Below are 26,187 nucleotides of genomic sequence, written 5' to 3' on the forward strand. Positions count from 1 at the left end.
AAATTCAAAATTCGTATAATTAGTCGAGTAATTAGCATCTAAATTCTATCATAATTAGTCCAGCTGCTAATTGAACGGTTAATATTATGAATTACAGTCTTTTGACTCCAAATACTTAAATACCATATAAAATAACATCTATACACAGATTTTCATTAAAATCTGAGGAAGTTGAAAATTTGAGCAAAAAAAAAAAATAAAATAAGGATTTTCTTGATTTTTTGAAAAAATAGATTTTCTTGAAATTTCCACCATAGATACTATAATGTAAGCTGAATACGAATCTGTGGTCAGAATCTAAAAAATTTGTATAAGTAGTCGAGTAATTAGCGTAGAAAATTTTATCATAATTAGTCCAGGTGCTAATTAAAAGGTTAATATTATGAATTACAGTCTTTCGACGCCAAATACTTAAATAACATATAAAATAACATCTATACACAGATTTTCATTAAAATATGAGGAAGTTGAAAATCTGAGCAAGAAAAATACAAGGGTATAGCCTTGGATTTTTCTTGATTTTTTTGAAAATAGATTTTCTTGATACTTTCAGCATATATACTTTAATGTATGCTGAATACGAATCTGTGGGCAAAATCTAAAATTTTTTTATAATTAGTCGAGTAATTAGCGTAGAAAATTTTATGATTAGTCCAGGTGCTAATATAAGGGTTAATATTATGAATTACAGTCTTTTCTCTCCAAATACTTAAATTCCATATGAAATAACATCTATACACAGATTTTCATTAAAATTTGAGGATTTTGAAAATCTGACCAAGAAAAAAGGCAAGGATTTTTCTTGATTTTTTTGAAGAGATAGATTTTCTTGAAATTTTCATCACAGATACTTTAATGTATGGTGAATACGAATTTGTGATCAAAATCTAAAAAATTCGTATAGTAGTCGATTAATTAGCGTAGAATATTTTATCATAATTACTCCAGGTGCTAATTAAACGGTTAATATTATGAATTACAGTATTTTGGATCCACATACTTAAATACCGTATAAATTAACATCTATACACAGATTTTCATTAAAATCTGGGGAAATTGAAAATCTGAGCAAAAAAAAAATACAAGGGTTTAGCATAGAAAATTTTATCATAATTAGTCCAGGTGCTAATTAAAAGGTTAATATTATGAATTAAAGTCTTTTGGCACCAAATACTTAAATAACATATAAAATAACATCTATACACAGATTTCCATTAAATTCTGGGATGTTGAAAATCTAAGCAAAAAAAAAAATACCAGGATTTATTATGAATTTTTTTTTGGAATAGATTTTCTTGAAATTTTCGGCATATATACTTTCATGTATGCTGAATACGAATCTGTTGTCAAAATCTTAAAATTTGTATAAGTAGTCGAGAAATTAGCATAGAAACTTTTATCATAATTAGTCCAGGTGCTAATTAAACGGTTAACTTTATGAATTTCAGACTTTTCTCTCCAAATACTTAAATTCCATATGAAATAAAATCTATACACAAATTTTCATTAAAATCTGAGGAAGTTGAAAATCTGAGCAAAAAAAATACAAGGGTATAGCCTTGGATTTTTCTTGATTTTTTTGAAAAAATAGATTTTCTTGAAATTTTCAGCATAGATAGTTTTATGTATGGTGAATACGAATATCTGGTCAAAATCTAAAAATTTGTATAAGTAGTCGAGTAATTAGCATAGAAAATTTTGTCATAATTAGTCCGGGTGCTAATTAAAAAATTGATATTATGAATTCCAGTCTTTTGTCTCCAAATACTTAAATTCCAGATGAAATACCATCTATACACATGTTTTCATTAAAATCTGAGGATGTTGAAAATCTGAGCAAAAAAAAAAAAGGCAAGGCTATAGCCTTGGATTTTTCTTGATTTTTTTGAAAAATAGGTTTTCTTGAAATTTTCAGCATATGTACTCTTATATATGCTGAATACGAATCTGTGCTCAAAATGTAAAAATTCGTATAAGTAGTCGAGTAATTAGCATAGAAAATTTTATAATTAATCCAGGTGCTAATTAAAAGGTAAATATTATGAATTCCACTCTTTTGACACCAAATACTTAAATAACATATAAAACAACATCTATACACAGATTTTCATCAAAATCTGGGGAAGTTGAAAAGATAGATTTTCTTGAAATTTTCAGCATATATACTATAATGTATGGTGAATACGAATCTGTGGTCAAAATCTAAAAAATTTGTATAAGTAGTCGAGTAATTAGCGTAGAAAATTTTATAATTAGTCCAGGTGCTAATTAAAAGGTTAATATTATGAATTACAGTCTTTTGACACCAAATACTTAAATAACATATAAAATAACATCTATACACAGATTTTCATTAAGATATGAGGAAGTTGAAAATCTGAGCAAAAAAAAATATAAGGGTATAGCCTTGGATTTTTCTTGATTTTTTTGAAAAATTAGATTTTCTTGATATTTTCAGCATATATACTTTAATGTATGCTGAATACGAATCTGTGGGCAAAATCTAAAAAAAATTTATAATTAGTCGAGTAATTAGCGTAGAAAATTTTATGATTAGTCCAGGTGCTAATTAAAGGGTTAATATTATTAATTACAGTCTTTTCTCTCCAAATACTTAAATTCCATATGAAATAACATCTATACACAGATTTTCATTAAAATTTGAGGATGTTGAAAATCTGACCAAAAAAAAGGCAAGGATTTTTCTTTATTTTTTTGAAGAAATAGATTTTCTTGAAATTTTCATCATAGATACTTTAATGTATGGTGAATACGAATTTGTGATCAAAACAAAAAAAAATCGTATAAGTAGTCGATTAATTAGCGTAGAAAATTTTATCATAATTACTCCAGGTGGATTTTTCTTGATTTTTTTGAAAAAATAGATTTTCTTGAAATTGTCAGCATATATACTATAATGTATGCTGAATACGAATCTGTGCTCAAAATATAAAAATTCGTATAAGTCGTCGAGTAATTAGCATAGAAAATTTATTATAATTAGTCCAGGTGCTAATTAAAAGGTTAATATTATGAATTACAGTCTTTTAACACCAAATACTTAAATAACATATAAAATAACATCTATACACAGATTTTCATTAAATTCTGGGGAAGTTGAAAATGTGAGCAAAAAAAAGGCAAGGCCTTGGATTTTTCTTGATTTTTTCTGAAAAGATAGATTTTCTTGAAATTTTCAGCATATATACTATAATGTATGCTGAATACGAATCTGTGGTCAAAATCTAAAAAAAAATGTATAAGTAGTCGAGTAATTAGCGTAGAAAATTATATAATTAGTCCAGGTGCTGATTAAAAGGTTAATATTATGAATTACAGTCTTTTGACACCAAATACTTATATAACATATGAAATAACATCTATACACAGATTTTCATTAAGATATGATGAAGTTGAAAATCTGAGCAAAAAAAATACAAGGGTATAGCCTAGGATTTTTCTTGATTTTTTTTGAAAAAATAGATTTTCTTGATATTTTCAGCATATATACTTCAATGTCTGCTGAATACGAATCTGTGAGCAAAATCTAAAAAATTTTTATAAGTAGTCGAGTAATTAGCGTAGAAAATTTTATGATTAGTCCAGGTGCTAATTAAAGGGTTAATATTATGAATTACAGTCTTTTCTCTCCAAATACTTAAATTCCATATGAAATAACATCTATACACAGATTTTCATTAAAATTTGAGGATGTTGAAAATCTGACTAAAAAAAAAATGCAAGGATTTTTCTTGATTTTTTTGAAGAAATAGATTTTCTTGAAATTTTCATCATAGATACTTTAATGTATGGTGAATACGAATTTGCGATCAAAATCTAAAATTTCGTATAAGTAGTCGATTAATTAGCGTAGAATATTTTATCATCATTACTCCAGGTGCTAATTAAACGGTTAATATTATGAATTACAGTCTTTTTAATCCAAATACTTAAATACCGTATAAATTAACATCTATACACAGATTTTCATTAAAATCTGAGGAAGTTGAAAATCTGAGCCAAAAAAAATACAAGGCTATAGCCTTGGATTTTTCTTGATTTTTTTGAAAAAATACATTTTCTTGAAATTTTCAGCACATATAATTTAATGTATGCTGAATACGAATCTGTGCTCAAAATATAAAAATTCATATAAGTCATCGAATAATTAGCATAGAAAATTTTATCTTAATTAGTCCAGGTGCTAATTAAAAGGTTAATATTTTGAATTACAGTCTTTTGACACCAAATACTTAAATAACATATAAAATAACATCTATACACAGATTTTCATTAAATTCTGGGAAGTTGAAAATTTAAGCAAAAAAAAAAATGCCAGGATTTATCTTGATTTTTTTTTAGAATAGATTTTCTTGAAATTTTCAGCATATATACTTTCATGTATGCTGAATACGAATCTGTTGTCAAAATCTAAAAATTTGTATAAGTAGTCGAGTAATTAGCATAGAAACTTTTATCATAATTAGTTCAGGTGCTAATTAAACGGTTAATGTTATGAATTACAGACTTTTCTCTCCAAATACTTAAATTCCATATGAAATAAAATCTATACACAAATTTTCATTAGAATCTGAGGAAGTTGAAAATCTGAGCAAAAAGAAATACAAGGGTATAGCCTTGGATTTTTCTTGATTTTTTTGAAAAAATAGATTTTCTTGAAATTTTCAGTGTAGATAGTTTTATGTATGGTGAATACGAATCTGTGGTCAAAATCTAAAAATTCGTATAAGTCATCGAGTAATTAGTATAGAAAATTTTATCATAATTAGTCCAGGTGCTAATTAAAAGGTTAATATTATGAATTACAGTCTTTTCACACCAAATACTTAAATAACATATAAAATAACATCTATACACAGATTTTCATTAAATTCTGGGAAGTTGAAAATCTAAACAAAAAAAATACCAGGATTTATCTTGATTTTTTTTAGAATAGATTTTCTTGAAATTTTCAGCATATATACTTTAATGTATGCTGAATACGAATCTGTTGTCAAAATCTAAAAATTTGTATAAGTAGTCGAGTAATTAGCATAGAAACTTTTATCATAATTAGTTCAGGTGCTAATTAAACGGTTAATGTTATGAATTACAGACTTTTCTCTGCAAATACTTAAATTCCATATGAAATAAAATCTATACACAAATTTTCATTAGAATCTGAGGAAGTTGAAAATCTGAGCAAAAAGAAATACAAGGGTATAGCCTTGGATTTTTCTTGATTTTTTTGAAAAAATAGATTTTCTTGAAATTTTCAGCATAGATAGTTTTATGTATGGTGAATACGAATCTGTGGTCAAAATCTAAAAATTTGTATAAGTCGTCGAGTAATTAGCATAGAAAATTTTATCATAATTAGTCCAGGTGCTAATTAAAAGGTTAATATTATGAATTACAGTCTTTTGACACCAAATACTTAAATAACATATAAAATAACATCTATACACAGATTTTCATTAAATTCTGGGAAGTTGAAAATCTAAGCAAAAAAAAAAAAAAAATACCAGGATTTATCTTGATTTTTTTTTAATAGATTTTCTTGAAATTTTCAGCATATATACTTTCATGTATAATTAGTCCATAATTAGTCCAGGTGCTAATTAAACGGTTAATATTATAAATTACAGTCTTTTGACATCAAATACTTAGATAACATATAAAATAACATCTATACACAGATTCTCATTAAAATCTGAGGAAGTTGAAAATCTGAGCAAAAAAAATAGATTTTTCTTGATTTTTTTGAAATGATAGATTTTCTTGAACTTTTCACCATAGATACTTTCATGTATGCTGAATACGAATCTGTGGTCAAAATCTAAAAAATTCGTTTAAGTAGTTGAGTAATTAGCATAGAAAAGTTTATCATGATTACTCCAGGTGCTAATTAAACGGTTAGTATTATGAATTACAGTCTTTTGAATCCAAATGCTTAAATACCGTATAAAATAACATCTATACACAGGTTTTCATTAAAATATGAGGAAGTTGAAAATCTGAGCAAAAAAAAATACAAGGGTGTAGCCTTGGATTTTTCTTGATTTTTTTGAAAAAATTGATTTTCTTGAAATTTTCAGCATATGTACTCTTATATATGCTGAATACGGATCTGTGCTCAAAATATATAAATTCGTATAAGTAGTCGAGTAATTAGCATAGAAAATTTTATCATAATTAGTCCAGGTGCTAATTAAAAGGTTAATATTATGAATTACAGTCTTTTGACACCAAATACTTAAATAACATATAGAATAACATCTATACACAGATTTTCATTAAAATCTGGGAAGTTGAAAATCTGAGAAAAAAAAATAGATTTTCTTGAAATTTTAAGCATAGATAGTTTTATGTATACTGAATACGAATCTGTGGTCAAAATATACAAATTCGTATGATTACTCGAGTAATTAGCATTCAAATTTTATAATTAGTCCAGGTGCTAATTAAACGGTAAATATTATGAATTTCAGCCTTTTGACACCAAATACTTGAATAACATATAAAATAACATCTACACACAGATTTTCATTAAAATCTGAGGAAGTTGAAAATCTGAGCAAAAAAAAAAATTACAAGGCTATTAGTATAGCCTTCGATTTTTCTTGATTTTTTTTGAAAAAATAGATTTTCTTGATATTTTCAGCATATATACTATAATGTATGCTGATTACGAATCTGTGGGCAAAATCTAAAAAAATTTATAAGTAATCTAGCAATTACCATAGAAGATTTTATCATAATTAGTCCAGGTGCTAATTAAAGGGTTAATATTATGAATTACAGTCTTTTGTCTCCAAATACTTGAATTCCATACGAAGTAACATCTATACACAGATTTTCATTAAAATCTGAGGATGTTGAAAATCTGACCAAAAAAAAGGCAAGGATTTTTCTTGATTTTTTTGAAGAAATAGATTTTCTCGAAATTTTCATCATAGATACTTTAATGTATGGTGAATACGAATTTGTGATCAAAATCTAAAAAATTCGTATAAGTAGTCGTTTAATTAGCGTAGAAAATTTTATCATAATTACTCCAGGTGCTAATTAAACGGTTAATATTATGAATTACAGTCTTTTGGATCCAAATACTTAAATACCGTATAATTAACATCTAAACACAGATTTTCATTAAAATCTGGGGAAATTGAAAATCTGAGCCAAAAAAAATACCAGGCTATAGCCTTGGATTTTTCTTGATTTTTTTTGAAATAATACATTTTCTTGAAATTTTCAGCATATATAATTTAATGTATGCTGAATACGAATCTGTGCTCAAAATATAAAAATTCATATAAGTCATCGAATAATTAGCATAGAAAATTTTATACAAATTAGTCCAGGTGCTAATTAAAAGGTTAATATTTTGAATTACAGTCTTTTGACACCAAATACTTAAATAACATATAAAATAACATCTATACACAGATTTTCATTAAAATCTGAGGAAGTTGAAAACCTGAGCAAAAAAATACAAGGCTATGGCCTTGGATTTTTCTTCATTTTTTCTGAAAAGATAGATTTTCTTGAAATTTTCAGCATAGATACTTTTATGTATGCTGAATGCGAATCTGTGATCAAAATATAAAAATTCGTATCATTAGTGTAATTAGTGTGATTAGTGTAAATTTTCAGTACTAAAAAATGGGGTATTTGCGGTCAAGTGATATATAATATACTAGTTATTTTTCAAGCTTCTGTCAACTATAGAAAGGTTTTATCATGTTATATGAGAGTTGTGAGGGAAAAGGTTTTTTGGGCGAAAAATTACCCTGAAGCATTACCTATGATTTTTAGTATTTATCGAAGGGAATTAGATATCCTTGAAAAGTTCAGTATAAATTCCATTTTTCGTGCTGATTTTGAATCTGTTGTTAATATTTTGTTTAAGGTTCATTTAGGCCTGTAATTAATGATGTCATTTGAAGATGATTGTGTAATTTGTCGGTACTAATAAATCGGGTATTTACGGTCAAGAGAAGCATAACTAGTTATTTTCCATGCTTATGTCAACTATAGAAAGGAATTTATCATTTCATATGAGAGTTCTGAGGGAAAAAGTTTTTTGGGCGAAAAAATACCCTGAACTATTACCTGTGTTTTTTTGGTATTTTTCGAAGGGAAATAGATTTGCCTGAACACTTCAATATAAGGTCTCTTTCTCATCCTGAATTTCAATCTGATTCTAAAATATGGTTTAATGGTCATTTAGTCCTTTGATCAATAATCATATTTGAAGAAAATTGTCATATATTCGGTTCGTATTAACCGGGTATTTACGGTCAAGGGCAGCATAACTACATATTTTCCCTGCTTATATCGAGTATAGAAGGGTTTCATCATGTTATGTTACACTTCTGAAAGAAAAGGATTTTGGGCTTAAGAAATACTCTGAGCTACTACCTGCAATTTTTTTATATTTTTCGAAAGGCAGTAGATTTGTTTGAAAACTTCAGAACGAATTATAATTTTCATGCTGAATATGAATCTGAGGTTGAAATATTATTTGGGGGTCATTAATGCTCGTAATTATTATTTGTTTAGTTTTTTATCGTGTATATTTCAAGTATGAAAGCGTCTTTTATATTTTTCTACTCATATTTTGAAAGATAACTTTTTGGGGATCCAAAAAGAATACTGTGAAAAATCAATACCTGCATTTTCTTTTTCTTTTTTTTCTTCATATTTTTGCAGATGGAACTTTATATGACTAATAATTTGGCATATTTTTGCAGATGGGACTTTATATGACTAATAATTTGGTATATTTGGCAGATGGGACTTTATATGACTAATAATTTGGTATACTTTTGCAGATGGGACTTTATATGACTAATAATTTGGTACATTTTGGCAGATGGGACTTTACATGACATAATTTGGCATATTTTTGCAGATGAGACTTTATATGGCTAATGATTTGGTATATTTTGGCAGATGGGACTTTATATGACTAATAATTTGGTACATTTTTGCAGATGGGACTTTATGTGACTAATAATTTGGTATTTTGGCAGATGGGACTTTATATGACTAATAATTTGGTATATTTCGGCAGATGGGACTTTATGTGACTAATAATTTGGTATATTTTTGCAGATGGGACTTTATGTGACTAATAATTTGGTATATTTTTGCAGATGGGACTTTATATGACTAATAATTTGGTATATTTTGGCAGATGGGACTTTATATGACTAATAATTTGGTATATTTTTGCAGATGGGACTTTATATGACTAATAATTTGGTATATTTTTGCAGATAGGACTTTATATGACTAATAATTTGGTATATTTTGGCAGATGGGACTTTATATGACTAATGATTTGGTATATTTTGGCAGATGGGACTTTATATGACTAATGATTTGGTATATTTTGGCAGATGGGACTTTATATGACTAATAATTTGGTATATTTTTGCAGATGGGACTTTATATGACTAATAATTTGGTATATTTTGGCAGATGGGACTTTATATGACTAATAATTTGGTATATTTTGGCAGATGGGACTTTATATGACTAACTTACTGATCCCCTTTTCCACTTCTTATAATGAGAGTAAATGTTTCTTCTTCTTTCCCCCTCGCCACCACCACCATCACCACTGACAACTATCTACCTGGTGTGTAGGTGGGTTGGCGTTAGTGGGGAGCGAGAGAGGATAGACGTGTACCATCGTGGCGCCCACAGCTGCATCCGCTCCCATGTCACCACCACGTCCCTTGCTGCCCAGACGTGCTGCTATGACAGGTCTGTACCTCCCTCCCTCCCTCCCAGACACCATGCCTGTACCCAGTGTTCTCTGTAGTCTTGTAGCAGTTATGTAATGGTTGTTCTTCCTGTGGCTGTACCATACCTCCCTCCCAGACACCATGCCTGTACCCAACTGTTCTCTGTAGTCTTGTAGCAGTTATGTAATGGTTGTTCTTACTGTGGCTGTACCATACCTCCCTCCCAGACACCATGCCTGTACCCAACTGTTCTCTGTAGTCTTGTAGCAGTTATGTAATGGTTGTTCTTACTGTGGCTGTACCATACCTCCCTCCCAGACACCATGCCTGTACCCAGTGTTCTCTGTAGTCTTGTAGCAGTTATGTAGTGGTTGTTCTTACTGTGGCTGTACCATACCTCCCTCCAAGACACCATGCCTGTACCCAACTGTTCTCTGTAGTCTTGTAGCAATTATGTAGTGGTGGCTGTACCATACCTCCCTCCCAGACACCATGCCTGTACCAACTGTTCTCTGTAGTCTTGTAGCAATTATGTAGTGGCTGTTCTTACTGTGGCTGTACCAGGAGATAGATATACCACCATCACCCCCAGTAGCCTTGCTCCAAGAACAGGTCTGTACTGTAGCATTATGTAGTGTTGTAACATTTTTTTTTTTAGTGTAAAATGAGTCTTTTATCATTGTCACAGCCGCTTCAAACGTTACCCAGACCCACTTTTGTGACAGGTTTATATATTATAATATTAGTAGTAACTGTTCTCTGGTCCTGTAACAGTGACGTGATAATCTTTAGAACTCATATCGTGTATGCCTGGCCTTGACCGCCCTGGAGATCCATTACGTAGACCTTCCTAAAAAGCATCTGTGACTGTGGCCATGTAGCAAGTCCTCCAGCCTTATGTGCCACCTGTTTGTACCACTGCATTACAGTCAAGTCGTTTGTACCTCTATAACTGACACGTATACTGGTATACCAGCTGTTCTTTGGCAACTCTACGATTATTCTTTTGTAAAGTCAAACTATGACAGCTTTTTTTAACGTTATTTTCGTTACCAATTTCCTTGCAGTGAAAGATTGAGTTATGCCAGATAACGAACTGTGCCCTTTTTTTTTTTTTATGCATCATCAGTATATGCCAGCCAGCATTTTACTGTAAGCTTATATGCAAGCCCATTTTCAGCTTTCATTCAGTAGATTGTACATAAATCTTACCACTTAGGCTTCCAAGCTGAACAAGCTTCATTTAGACAAGAGATGCAGTGATCACAATGTTGCGAGATGTTTCGGGGGCCATCTTGTGTCACACCTCGACATGTTACTAAGAAAGTCTTTAAGACTTAAATGTGTTGGAGGCATTTAAACACCGAGGAAGTTAGGGGAGGAGGGGGAACTGGAGACAAGCTTAAAAGTATGAGCAATTGATTATGCATGAAATAAAGAATGAAGATGTTGATGAAAGAATAAATGGAACCGAAGAAGGAGAGGAGTAGACATCATGTGTGTTCTCACACGAGTTTGTGCTAGGTTACCATTACAGACATATCAGTTACTATTTATTCATTTCATAAGTCGGCTTTGTGATATTTTTTGTAAACATGTGATCCATTTTCAAGGAAGCTACGTCTGTATCTATAGAAGTCCCTCTTAATTATTAGCCATGAACTACTTTGAGCAGCTCACAGGACCAAAGTATCCGTTGAAACGGCAGCATTTCACTTGCCCGCTGTACAGAAACAAATTTGAGTTTGAGGTGCTACACTTAAAATCCCGCATCGTATATTCGCATTTGAAGGAACCCATTGGTGGTAATTTCTTTAAATTCTGTCATATCTAGAAAACGCACGTCCCTGTTCTGCTATCCTGCCATGTACACTTTCTACAACGCTTTCCACACGTATTGTTAACGATGGTCCACTTGACATTGGGTTAGGTTGGGTCATCTTATGTTACATTATACATCGTTATATACATATATATATATATATATATATATATATATATATATATATATATATATATATATATATATATATATATAAACTAGATCAGCAAAATAGAACAAGTGTAGAAGGAAATTACCTAATTGAAAATACATTTTAATTGAAGAATTTATTTCAAATTCTTATTGAGATGGATGGGTCTAATGATAATAATCAAGTCATAGTTTTCCACCTTTATTATATGAAGCACAGAAACTTGCTCTGCCTTTCCATTACCTTATATACGATTAATTGTTCATACTTTTAAAGTTTTTTGACCCCTAGAATTTTAACGAGCAATTTGGGAACTGCTAGATTAAGGCATTCAGTACCCCGTCCTGTCTCAAAATAGAAAACTAAAACGTTATTTGAATAAAATACTGAAAAATACTAAACACTACCGCTCCTTTATTCACCCATGACTTCCCTGCACCACTCACAAAGTTGGCTAGGTTATAGGTAAGGTCTGTAGAAACCCCCACTGCTGCTGTGTTGCTCTCTGCCTTCATGACATGAACTCAGACTCTCAACCATGTAATTTCAGGGAGCGCAAACTTCTGACCCGAGGGAGCGGAGCAGGCAGCCCAGCACTCGTGAGTCCTCAAGTCAACTCGGCTCTACACTGGCAGGTGGACATACTACCCTGGTTGGCCTGCCGGGGCAACTTCCTCAGGTAAGACACCTTCTCAGGGCTGCTTCACCAACTGGTGTTGTGAACTCCTTAGAAAGATGAATGGTCGTCTTTCCCTGAAGTTCCTTATAGAGTAATTAGTCAATGTCTTATGTGTGTCATATGTGGTACCTAATAGGCCTTGTGTCATATGTGATACCTAGTATATTTGTCATGTGGTGCCCAGTATATGCCATATGTGGTACCTAATATGTGTCATATGTGATACTAGTATGTTATGTCATATGTGGTAACCTATTGTTATGTGTGTCATATGTGGTACCCAGTATGGCATGTCATATGAGGTACCTAGTGTGTTGTGCTATATGTGGTACCTAGTATGTCGTGCCACATGGTACCTAGTATATTGTGTCTTGTGGTACCTAGTATGCTGTCATGTGGTACCTAGTATGTGTCATATGATACCCAGTATGTCATGTGTGTCATATGCCATGCCTAATATGTTGTGTCATATGTGGTACTCAGTATGTTATGTTTCATATGTGGTACCTAGTATGTCATGTGTATCATATGTTGTACCCACTCATATGTGTACCCAGTTTATTATGTGTATCATATGTGGTACCCAGTATATTGTGTCATATATGATACCCAATATCACTGGAGTTCTCATGAGTGGAAGTGGTTGACCATTTAGAATTATGGGAGGTTACAGGTTGAATTCGTGTCTTTCTTGGGTAAAGAGAGTGATGGCGAATTTGTCTGGGGGATGCACACATTCTTTTCCCGAGTAATTAGTATCATGGTGTCGTGACTGGGGTCATCTGTGTATCAGAGGACTTTCATACTCTTGGGAAGATAATAAAGAGAGTACGAGAAAGAACTGCTCCTTGGGGCTCCCCAATGTATATTATAACATATTTGGAGGTGGAGTCTTTTTGGGTTGGGAACAGTTGTTTAGTGTTTGTAAGGTCAGTACAGTGTGAAAGGTTTGACAATATGGTGTTTATCTGAGGTGGGGGAAATATAAAATAAAAGTTGCTTAACTATGAGGCAAAGATGAGTCTTTTGTTGCTACATTGAGGTTTGTGGATGGCTATACAATGGCTAAAGTGGGAGAAAGTTAGTGTTGTTGCACACAGGTGCTGAGCATATTGAAATGAGGTTGAGTTGAAAGTTTATTCATTTTGTTGTGCAAGTAGTGAATGTTTGTGGTTGTTGAGAGGCTAGTGATTATTCTCATTGTTCATTTTTGTGGTTTGTCGTTTTGTTGAATTTTGAGAACGTGCATGATTGGGCTGGTGAGGCATATGTATGGTGGAGCGGATGTATTGTTTGTTAAGCATGTTGAAAGATTTAGTTTGTTTATAGCCTTTGTGTTGAATCTTGTGCTGTGGGTAAATATACACTAAAAGTGTGTTGCATGAGATGCTTAGTACAGATGGTGCTTTGTTGAGAGGAAGTGGTTGATACCTTCAGGGGAATGGGAGGGTGCAGGTTGGATTCGTGTCATGGGATTAAAAGGTTGATGGTGGATTTCTCTGGGGATGTAAAGTTCTTTCTTAGAGCAAGCTTGTGATCTAAATGCATGATGTAGTGTTATAAGTGTGCGGCCGCATGTGAGAGAACTTTCACACTGTGGTTTGCAGGGGTTTGGAAGAGTCATGTAGGCAGAGGTTAAATAGGGTTGGAGAAATAACTGCTCCTTGAGGAAATCAGCTGTAGAGCTCGGAAAATTTGAAAGTGAAGCTTTTGTGGATGACTCTGGCTTGGTAGCCAGCTGTGGAGTTGACCAGGCATTTGTGTGTCATATTTGTAGAGGTGTGTCAAGTTTTTCATTGGTGGGATGTGTCTGCAGAGTATCATATGCTTGTTGATGTCTCTGTATATTTTTCTATCACTTTATAGGAGTACATCCTATGTAGAAGGAATTATGGATTGATAAGATATAAGAGAAGCATTATGTGAGAGAAATATTATAACATGGGCTTCCCACAGATACCAAGCTGTGCGACCACCTAACAATGGCCAGAAGTGTCCCACCAACCCAGACAACCTCAAATACCAACAGCAGGTGTACATGGCCACTGATTACTGACTACTGTCCCACCACTCATGGCATGCAGCAGATGCAGATATCCATTCCAAGAAACATTAGGACCAGGTGACCATTCCAGGGATCAACAGGTTCAGCTGGGCACTTCAACAGCAGTAGGCCAAGGAAACCGGTTAGTCCAAGCAGTAGTAGTTTCTGATGAACACCCCAGATAGCATGAGTCCAAACGACCACTAAGAGCAACAGTATGTTCAGAACTCCAGGCAGCAGTACATTCCAGATGACCACTCCAGGCAGCAGAATGTTCCAGATGACCACTCCAAACAACAGTAGGTCCAGACGACCACTGCTGTAGGTCTAGACAACCAAGTAGTTCTAGGTAACTACTACAAGCAGCAGAAGGACAACTCATAACAGGAGTTTCAGGTGACTACAGTGCTCTTTAGCAGCAGTGGATTGAAGTAACCATTTGAAGCAACAGTTGGTCCAGACAGCTACTTCAGGTAATAATTGGACCAAACCACTCCAGGCGCCAGTATACCCTGACAACATGTGTTAGCATAAGTAGGTCCTGTTTGCCATTCCAAACAATAGATAGATCTAACAACTTCTGCAAGTGTTAGCATGTCCTGACTGTGCAAGCATTGGTAGGTTCTAACAAACTGCAGCATCAGTAGGCTTGACAAGTTCCTCAGTCAGCTGGAAGTCTTGAGGAACTCTGTAATCAGACATAGGTCTTAACAACCTCTGTGGCCAACAGTTGGTCCTGACGATCTCAACAGTCAGCAGTGTGTCCTGATAATCACCAGTTGTTCCTGATAATCTCTGCAAACAACAGTGGGTCTTCGACAACTGCAATCAGCATTAAGTCAGCAGTAGAGGTCTTGATGACCTTCACTATGAACAGTAGGTCCTCACAATCCCTTAAAATCAACGACAGATCCTGAAAACCTCAACAGTCAACAGTAGGTCCTGATAACTTCTACATTTAACAGTACGTCCTGACAACTTTTGTCAGAAATAGATCTTAATGACTTTCAGTCAACAATGTGTCCTGATGGCCCTCAGTATAGGACCAGATAACCATTCCAAGCAACAGATCTTTATGAGTCTTGCAAGCAACAATAGTCTCTGACAGTTGTTGAAAGCACTGATAATGACAAGTTCAAGCAGTAGTAGTTCATGACAACCTCTGCAGTCAGCAATACGCCTTGACGACCTTTATTATGGATGGCTGGTCCTAGAAACTTCTGCAAGCAGTCACAAGGCTGCTTGATCATTCCAAATAATAGTATGGCCTCACAGGCTCTACATAAACGATAGGTCTAAAATAACCATTCAGGGAAACAATAGACCTTTATGGGCACCCCAAATAAAAGCTGATCCAGATAACCACTCAAGAGCAAAAGTAAGTCTAGACAACCACTCCAAGAAAGAGTGAATCTTGAGGACTACAGTATGGAGCAAGACAGCCAGAGACTATTTTAAGCTACAATGGGTCCAGACTACCACTTCAAGTAACAATGCATTCAGACAGCCATTTCAAGCAATAGTAGGTCTAAATGACCACTCCCATGTAGCAGTGTATCTAAATGTCCACTCCAGGCGACTATAGGTCCAACTATGTCTACTTGCAATAATGTATCCTGATGACCATTCCAAGCAGCAATAGGTCCCAATGACCACTAAAACTCCAGCAGTAGCTCCTGATGACAACCTAAGCAGCATTAGGTCCAATCGACTGGTCTTGATGACCACTCCAAATAGTGGGAGGTTCTGAGAACATATGTAAGCTACAGTAGGTCCTGATAACCATTTCAAGTAGCAGTAGGTCCTGAGAACCTCTGAAACCAGCTATGGTTCCTGATAACCACTCCAAGTACCACTAGATCCTGATGACCACTCCAAATAGCACTAGGTTCTGATGACCACTCTTAAGTAGCAGTTAGTCTTGATGACATTTGCAATTGACCATAGATCCAGACATCCACTCAGATCACTTGTGGTGACTATGCCAGGCAAAAGTGAGTCGAGACAACAATTCCAAGCTGCACTAGGCACGGACAATTGTTCCAAGCAACAATAAATTCTAACAACCACTCCTCACACGGCAGGAGATCCTCATGACCACTCCAAGCAGCAGTGAGGACTAGATTACCACTTCAAGCAACAAAGTCCAAAGAACCCTTCCAGGCAGCAGAGTATTCAGCCATGGTAGGTCCTTATGACCTCCCAGAAAGCAGTGGGTACAGATGACTACCTATGGTAATAATGGGTCCAAACAGTAGCAGATCCAAACAACCATCTCAGGCAGCATTGGGTCCAGACAATTACTCCAAGTAGAAATGGGTCTAGACAACCACTATAGGCAGTAGTGGATCCAAATTACTACCTCAGGAAGAAGTTCAGCCAGACAGCAAAGGCTCTAGATAACCAGTCCAGGCAACAGTGAATCTCAGTGACCTCTCCAGACAGTAGTGGACCAAAATACCTACCTCAGCAGATGTTCAGCCAGACAGCTACAGTTCTATCTAACCAGTTCAGGCAGTAGTGGGTAAAACAACCACCTCAGAAAGCAGTGGGCCAAGACAACCACTCCTAGCAGTAGTAGTCCACCAGACAACCAATCCTGACAGCAGTGGATCCAGATAACCACTCAAGGTAGCACTGGGTTTAGACAACCACTTTTAGCAATGTTGGATTCACAACTCCAATCAAGAGAAAGTTCTCACTACCACTTCCATCAGCAGTAGAAATTTATGAATATTTTGAGATGGAACAAATTTTGGTTGTCTCTTGCTCATAAGGGAAGAAGGGCCTCCATGCTTGCGAGGGTTGGTTTGATTCTAGTTCATCATGTGAGATGAACAGTTGTAGGTAAACTAAGGCACATAAAACTGCCATCACGTTGAGCCTTGCAGTCACACATGACATAATCTATGAGTCACGGCATCCTCACCCAAATACGACTGCTTTATTTGATTACTAGAATCTCTTATGAAGACTCAAGCCAGGTCAAAAGTGACACAGCTTGATGTAAAATTCATTGTATGTGAAGACCGAGTTGTCAATGATGATAGAGCTAGATGTTTGAGTAAATATGTTTTGAAAACCTTGGGCATTGTCTCTAATATTATAGATGGCAACATGCATAACATCACAGCAATTTATTGATATACATAGTCAAGCTTCAATAGTACAGTACAGCATTATAGGATGATCAGGTTAGAATACAAACTTTGTGTGATATAGTGGATTTCTTGAAACTAATATAATCATCCCTTTCATACATTATAAAACATGATTTGGTAGAATAAAAAACATGTATACTATACATGCATATCATTGTATTACAGTCCAAACAACATAGTTTACTATCTTTCTTACATTGTTTAGGTGGCCATATTACTGGCACAGGGAAGTATATATAAACTTAAATTTCTTATGGTTAGTTGCCCCTAAAAGCCTAATGCATTTAAAAATGTTTGGTGTCAAAAGATGCACAAGGTGAAATCTGAATACTAAACTTCTTTATCATAATGGAGAAACTGGATATGCTAATTGAAATTTCTTTAACAAGTGACATAATCAAGAAACACAAGAAGAATTTTTTATGGAGTAACAAACAGAAGGGAATACAACAACTCCAGGAGAAAGTTGCTTTCCTGAGACAAAGCATCATTCAATTGAATACAAGATGAGGGCTTACCCCTCCTCTTTCAGGGAATATCAGCATCAATGGTAGATACATTGGTTAGTTCATTCATCTCCATACACGCCACTACATCTTAAAATACCTATCCGCTCATTTCTCTACGTATACTTGCACATTAAACAGTCTTCTAAAACTTCCTAAATAAACCACACACTGTCAACAAATGTCATACCATCCCTGAGAAACCCTTTCCAAGCTCCCATTTTTGTCTTTCATTGCTAGACAAGGGAATAGTAACTGAGACATCACCTGAGAGATTTAATTTGGTAAAACAGTGCTTTTGAGACAAGAAAAAATCCTGTAAACATTTCTCAGAGCTGAGTTACTAATCTTCATGAAATGGGACTGATGTGTATTTCATTACGCCAATAATGCTGCAACTCCTGAGGAAATGAATCATCTTAAAAGCTCATCTTTTTTGAAATAGATTCACTACAACATTTACCTCATCTAAAATTTGTACTTTCATCATTGTAAATTTATCCTGAATGATTTGTAATCACTTTAATTTTCCATCCAATACTCTACAAGAATTCCTGATTAGCCTATAACTGACTTGCGTAAAGTGCTTCTTTATTGTTTTATTCAGTATCTAATTCTACCTATCTGATTTCATATCATCAGACTTCTGTTTCACTTAAATCACTTTGTTATGTGCCTTTCATTCTCTGTGTTAGAACTGTCTCCTAGATTCTGTTCTTCATCAATTGTCCGCTGTTCTTCAAATACTTGTTAGACTGCTTTTGTGATCTATCATCTTTGACCCCATGTTCATGATCACTTTCCTAGAGTCCTCAACACTGATTTCCTCACTGCATATCTCTAAAATGTCTCATAGGTTTCCCCTTTCATCATCTACAACAGAAAACGATCTATTTACGTAAAGGCCATCTGGAAGTCCCTTTCATCACCCATGAGAGTTATCTCTTAGGCTTCTCCTTTCATCATCATCCATGAGTGTTTTTGTATATACAAAAAGGCCATCTTTATCTTTATGTTGAAGGCTCCAGTCAGGGACAAAAGTGCACATCAAGGCTGGGCCTTAACTGAAATACAGAGAGAATTATGAAACGAAAAAAAATGACAAGGGAAAGTATTTACGAATTTTTGAGTTAAAAACCTGTTTTTTGAAATGTGCTTGGTCATATTTATTAGGAAAGACATGAGAGGGTAGAGAGTTCAAGAACTTCGATGTATAGAAAAAGAAGTAGGTATCAAAGCGGGCAACCCAAGATTTGCTGATGGCCACACAATAATCATGTGATACAGCAGGTTGCCAAGTATTGTGTGGTCTAGCTAAAGGTGTAAGCACACAAGCAGCCAGCTCTAGGGAGCAAAAACCAAAGTAATACCTATAGAAGAGGGAAAGGGAACCAGTACTGCAGCATAGGGTAAAGGGGTCAAGTTTGGAAGTATGAACGGAGCAACTTGTACAGAAGATAAGTTTCGACATCTAAACAGGACACCAAGTTCTTAGTGGCAGATTTAGCTATTCCTGTAATGTGGGGTTTCCAAGAATAAATGGATGTTAATAAAGTAATGCCAAGTATGTTCATTGAGCCAAGAGATGGAATTACAGAACTGTCAAAGGAGAGACAAGAGTTGTGGGGTGTTTCGATAGAGAGATGGGCAGAAACTGTCTTGGAGGAATTAAACTTAACGTGATTTTGTGTACCTCACTAAGATATCCTGTCCAAGTCTGAGTTTAATGAGGAAGTTGTGTCAAGACAAGATGCAGATTGAATGAAAGAAGAGGGAGCAGAATTGAAGGATGAGGATGAATGCAGTGTTGAGTCGTCAGTGTAAGAGTGCATTAAATTATTTGTGGAGGAGAGGAAATCATTGAAAAAAGAAAGTGTCAGGGACACGACAGAACCTTGAGGGACACCACTGTTGATGGAGAAAAAGGTAGAGGCTGATCCATCAAAAACCACAGAGATAAATCTACTAGAGAAGAAGCTAGATATGAAGGAGCAAAGGGAGGGAAGCTTAGAGTTAAGACTCCAAAGCCTAGCTTAGCCTATCTGACAAACATATTTCTCTTTCTGTAGTTTACAGGACCCCACTTACAGTAGGGCTAGCTACCTTTGCTGCAATCACAAATAGCTTGAGAAATAGTTCAGATACCTCTTGACTCAAAACTTCAAAGAAAAATCCAATAACCCTCTGAAGAAAGCAGATCGTTTACACAATTGGTATTTTGGGATGAAAAGTTCTGTCTTGTAATAATATTTTTGTAAGAGTATGTTTAACCCATTCACTGCAGCTGTTACATGTATGTTTCATTATTTTATTTTCATTTCACAGCCGCTGTAGAGTACATAATCAAAATTTTCAAACAGACCACCTCTGCCAGATGCTATGGCTTATATTTTTTTCCAAATTCTATATATACAATGATGTCAAGGAGGCCTGAATGAGATCTTTGCCCTCTCCTTATACTTTAAAGAAATTTTTGAAGTTGTGAATCTTTTCTAAAAGAACAAATACTAGAGATAAAATCCTTAGTAATCATACCTGATTGTTAAAAAAATACTTCTAAAAGTACCTTAAACTTACTATGTACACCTAACAGTACACTATAATTCAAGGGTGTATTGCACACAAGTAATATTTCACCATGTTAAGTAGCATGTAATTTTATTCTGAGTATGGTCTGATTTATTCTAACTGAAAAATTATGGAATATTTTTTTGGAATATTTGAAAATCCCCAGCATACATAGTGTACAACAAATATAGGTTTAAAATGATTTTTGGGATGTATGTTTTCTCTGGCAACTGCAGCTCAGTCAGTGTCAGTCACTACATCTACCATTCAGACCCAGCCTTAACTCCAAAACACAAGCAAAATCTTTATTTTGCAGTCAAGACTAGGACAAAAAAAAGAAAAATATCCATTATAGAATTATATCAATACATGCAAAAGTAAAGGATATGTACAAACAACTGAACCAACTCACCTTATATTACCATGGTGTAGTGATAAAGCCATGCTTAGACCATCTGGAAAAAGTGGTTGTTGAGGAGGTGTAGAGGATTTGCCTGGGGGTTAAACCCTGTGCTGACACATCACTATTTGCAAAAGGACTATAGGCAAGTGCAAAGGATATGTTCAAACACGAGCTAACATAACTTTTAAGGCCCAGTTATAACATTAAAGTTAATATATAGATTGCCCAGTGAAGTTTCTGGTGAAGGAAGGGAGGAAGATGTACAGCAGGGTATGAACTCCATGATGCAAGTTTACTATATGATATATGGTTAATATTTACACAGATTTACTTATATTTACATATATTTACCTATGTGTGGCAGGGTGGCGATGGGAATAAATAAAGGCAGACTATGAATTATGTACATGTGTATATATGTATATGTCTGTGTGTGTATATATATGTATACGTTGTGATATATAGGTATGTATATGTGTGTGTGTGGACGTGTATGTATATACATGTGTATGTGGGTGGGTTGGGCCACTCTTTTGTCTATTTCCTTGTGCTACCTTGCTAACGCGGGAGACAGCGAGACAGGAATTTATTAAAAAAGGGGGTAACTGTATTGTTGACTGGTTGGTAAGGTTATTTAATGTATGTATGATTCATGGTGAGGTGCCTGAGGATTGGCAGAATGCTTGCATAGTGCCATTGTACAAAGGCAAAGGGGATAAGAGTGAGTGCTCAAATTACAAAGGTATAAGTTTGTTGAGTATTCCTGGTAAATTATATGGGAGGGTATTGATTGAGAGGTTGAAGGCATGTACAGAGCATCAGATTGGGGAAGAGCAGTGTGGTTTCAGAAGTGGTAGAGGATGTGTGGATCAGGTGTTTGCTTTGAAGAATGTATGTGAGAAATACTTAGAAAAGCAAATGGATTTGTATGTAGCATTTATGGATCTGGAGAAGGCATATGATAGAGTTGATAGAGATGCTCTGTGGAAGGTATTAAGAATATATGGTGTGGGAGGCAAGTTGTTAGAAGCAGTGAAAAGTTTTTATCGAGGATGTAAGGCATGTGTATGTGTAGGAAGAGAGGAAAGTGTTGGTTCTCAGTGAATGTAGGTTTGCGGCAGGGGTGTGTGATGTCTCCATGGTTTAATTTGTTTATGGATGGGGTTGTTAGGGAGGTGAATGCAAGAGTTTTGGAAAGAGGGGCAAGTATGAAGTCTGTTGGGGATGAGAGAGCTTGGGAAGTGAGTCAGTTGTTGTTCGCTGATGATACAGCGCTGGTGGCTGATTCATGTGAGAAACTGCAGAAGCTGGTGACTGAGTTTGGTAAAGTGTGTGAAAGAAGAAAGTTAAGAGTAAATGTGAAAAAGAACAAGGTTATTAGGTACAGTAGGGTTGAGGGTCAAGTCTATTGGGAGGTAAGTTTGAATGGAGAAAAACTGGAGGAAGTAAAGTGTTTTAGATATCTGGGAGTGGATCTGGCAGCGGATGGAACCATGGAAGTGGAAGTGAATCATAGGGTGGGGGAGGGGGCGAAAATTCTGGGAGCCTTGAAGAATGTTTGGAAGTCGAGAACATTATCTCAGAAAGCAAAAATGGGTATGTTTGAAGGAATAGTGGTTCCAACAATGCTGTATGGCTGCGAGGCGTGGGCTATGGATAGAGTTGTGCGTAGGAGGGTGGATGTGCTGGAAATGAGATGTTTGAGGACAATATGTGGTGTGAGGTGGTTTGATCGAGTAAGTAATGTAAGGGTAAGAGAGATGTGTGGAAATAAAAAGAGTGTGGTTGAGAGAGCAGAAGAGGGTGTTTTGAAATGATTTGGTCGCATGGAGAGAATGAGTGAGTGAGGAAAGATTGACAAAGAAGATATATGTGTCAGAGGTGGAGGGAACGAGGAGAAGTGGGAGACCAAATTGGAAGTGGAAAGATGGAGTGAAAAAGATTTTGAGTGATCGGGGCCTGAACATGCAGGAGGGTGAAAGGCATGCAAGGAATAGAGTGAATTGGAACGATGTGGTATACTGGGGTCGACGTGCTGTCAGTGGATTGAACCAGGGCATGTGAAGCATCTGGGGTAAACCATGGAAAGTTTTGTGAGGCCTGGATGTGGAAAGGGAGCTGTGGTTTCGGTGCATTATACATGACAGCTAGAGACAGAGTGTGAACGAATGTGTTCTTTGTTGTCTTTTCGTAGCGCTACCTCACACACATGCGGGTGGAGGGGGTTGTCATTTCATGTGTGGCGGGGTGGTGACGGAAATGAATAAGGGCAGACAGTATGAATTATGTACATGTGTATATATGTATATGTCTGTGTGTGTATATGTATGTATCCATTGAGATGTATAGGTATGTATATTTGCATGTGTGGACATGTATGTATATACAAGTGTATGTGGGTGGGTTGGGCTATTCTTTCGTCTGTTCCCTTGCGCTGCCTGGCTAACGCAGGAGATGGCAATTAAGTGTGATAATGATAAACAATAACGTTATGAAACATCATCATACCATCTACATATACAGATACCCAAGCCCTAATATTTTGCCTTGTTAGAAAGCTATTCAAGAAATTCAACCCCATACTTGCTGCCTCTATTCATTCCCATCGCCACCCCACCACACATGAAATAGCATCCCCCCCTCCCTCTGTGTAGCAGCCCTAGGAAAAGACAACAAATGCCACATTCGTTCGCACTCAGTATCTAGCTGTCATGTGTAATGCACCGATAACACAGCTCCCTTTCCACATCCAGGCCCCACAAAACTTTCCATGGTTCACCCCATACCTCAGGGGATTGGGGGAGAAAGATTACTCCCCTGTATCTCCTGCACATCGTAGAAGGCAACTAAGAATGGTAGGAGCATGGGGCTGAAAATCTCCTCTTGTACTACTTTCCAAAAGAAGTAGCAAAGAAGCCAAGGAAGAATCTTTTCCACAAATTCGGTTATCTTTTCCTGAGACTACCTTGCTCATGAGGATAACAGCAAACATGCATGAAAAAAAGTTACTCTAGAATTGCTTTCAAAGAGTGGTACTCTGTTAAATAAGCACTCATAGTGATCAAGGCAACATTCAGCTGCCATTCAAATGTCAAAACAGTGGTGGGACAATTTAAACAAAGTCTGTTTCAAATAATGACTCTTGGCACTTTTACGTAAGTCATCACGTGATGGTTCCCAGCATTTCAGGGTTAATTTGCCAGCTAATTTACCAGTTTATCACTTCTCCCTTGAAGATTTAAAACATTCCTGATGCCCCAGTGTGTGCTCCTTCCCTCATCACCTGTAAAGCAGGTGACTTATGAGGAATTAATTTCCTTCACCTGAAAAGTAAAGAAGGGTGAAATTGTATATGCTACATCCCAGGATCTTTCAAAAGCTGGATTGACCTTGACATGATAAGGGACTGAGACGGTGTCAAACACAATGATTTTCCACGATAAAACTATGTAAGAAAAAAAATATAAACTAGCTGTAGTTTGACTATTTTAGATACATACGTTTATGTCTGTACATGTGTATGTGGGTGGGTTGGGCTATTCTTTCGTCTGTTCCCTTGCGCTGCCTGGCTAACGCAGGAGATGGCAATTAAGTGTGATAATGATAAACAATAACGTTATGAAACATCATCATACCATCTACATATACAGATACCCAAGCCCTAATATTTTGCCTTGTTAGAAAGCTATTCAAGAAATTCAGCCCCATAAGCCAAAGTAAATAAACACATAAATAAGCTATGAAGAAATGATTGCATACTATGCCAGGGTTTGATATAAGGTTAGCCAATAACATATCTCTACGTATGAGATAAGCATACTTCTAATTACATTTCTTATCATTCCATTCTGTTACATGGTGTAGATCAAGTGCACACAGCTCTCATTTCCCCTACAGACATTCTCAAATGCCAGGTTGTTAAAAGAGCATAATAGGAAACTAAAAAAACATAGTTACAAAATATATGAACAGAAAATTCTAAGCTTTGTAGTTACATGGTCAAAGCTAAGGGAGGAAACAGTAAATAATGATCATTTAAATCCCTCCCTATATTACACAAAAAAGGACTTGTAAAACTAATCAACTTAGATGCAGCATTCTACAGAAATGTGGGCATCCATACTAGTATAAAAGTCTTAAGTCTTTCACTCTACAAACACATGTAATATGTCCAATTAAAAATGGTTTCACTTAATGTTTCACTAACTTTTCTTCACATCATATGCACTCTACCATTTCTCCTAATTCCAACTACAGTAAAGAGTGTTATCCATCACTTTTGTTCTTATTTCTTCCTAACAGAGGGCAGCTAGTCATAACACAAGGGAGATAAAACAGCCCTACTTGCTTTAGATTGAACGCTGACCACATGAGACCAAATCTAGATTCACAGGAACCAAGAAATAATTTCCTAATTTGTTCGTATCTTGGTACTCAGCCTTGAGCTTGAGCCTTTGTTTCACACTTTTTATTTATGACCTTTGTCACATCTCTTCAGCAAGCTGACACCTTTTTTCATGAAAAAATTTTTATGAAAGGATAAGACATGACGGGAACATTCTTTCAAAGAAATGGTTTTTATGTTTGAGGAAACCATGTGCTCCAACTTTGTTTACAAGTTGGAGGCCTACTTTTCCTTCCATATTCTCCCTTTTGACCATCTCACTATAAATTTTGATCTCTGTTTTTCACCCTGTGAGATGGTATGCAGTTTCACTCATGCGTGTTCCATTTTTTGACACATTTCAGAAAACATGGGAGGGTTCCATTCATCCATGGTAAGCACCAGGATAGGTGGAGTGCATTACTCCCAGTTTAGCCTACGGCTGAGGCCAGGCAAGATATCTCAAGTCCTGATGCAACATTTTCATCCAGGCCCATAATCATCCTGTCTCTTTTACTCCCCACTCCCTCATTGCCTATTAGTTTCTTCCTGTAAAGATATTCTAGTTAATTGTCCTTATTTTCACATTTTAAGTCATAAGAGATTTGTTTGATTATTGTCATAAAAGCACGGTTTACAACAATAGGCAAAACACCTGATCTCAATACAAATTACCCTCAAATGAAAATGGTCATTAGTGAGAAAATAGTA

The 26,187-nt window shown here is 35.2% G+C and overlaps 2 protein-coding genes across 2 annotated transcripts in view; one reads left to right on the top strand and one right to left on the bottom strand.

Annotated features, from left to right (window-relative positions):
* LOC139754943 (uncharacterized) overlaps positions 1 to 25,368 on the top strand; it is a 56,431-nt gene extending 31,063 nt beyond the window's left edge. Inside the window, 3 exon segments of the mRNA XM_071672762.1 lie at positions 9,658 to 9,777; positions 12,282 to 12,410; positions 14,367 to 25,368. Coding sequence (XP_071528863.1) covers positions 9,658 to 9,777; positions 12,282 to 12,410; positions 14,367 to 14,466 — 349 coding nt within the window. The 3' untranslated portion in view covers positions 14,467 to 25,368.
* Positions 17,752 to 26,187, bottom strand: part of LOC139755080 (tRNA endonuclease ANKZF1-like) — a 73,848-nt gene continuing 65,412 nt past the window's right edge. Inside the window, exon 15 of the mRNA XM_071673179.1 lies at positions 17,752 to 19,185. Coding sequence (XP_071529280.1) covers positions 19,150 to 19,185 — 36 coding nt within the window. The 3' untranslated portion in view covers positions 17,752 to 19,149. The remainder of the gene's footprint in view (positions 19,186 to 26,187) is intronic.

The sequence above is a fragment of the Panulirus ornatus genome, chromosome 18 (assembly GCF_036320965.1).
Source record: "Panulirus ornatus isolate Po-2019 chromosome 18, ASM3632096v1, whole genome shotgun sequence".
NCBI classification, from domain to species: Eukaryota; Metazoa; Arthropoda; class Malacostraca; order Decapoda; family Palinuridae; genus Panulirus; species Panulirus ornatus.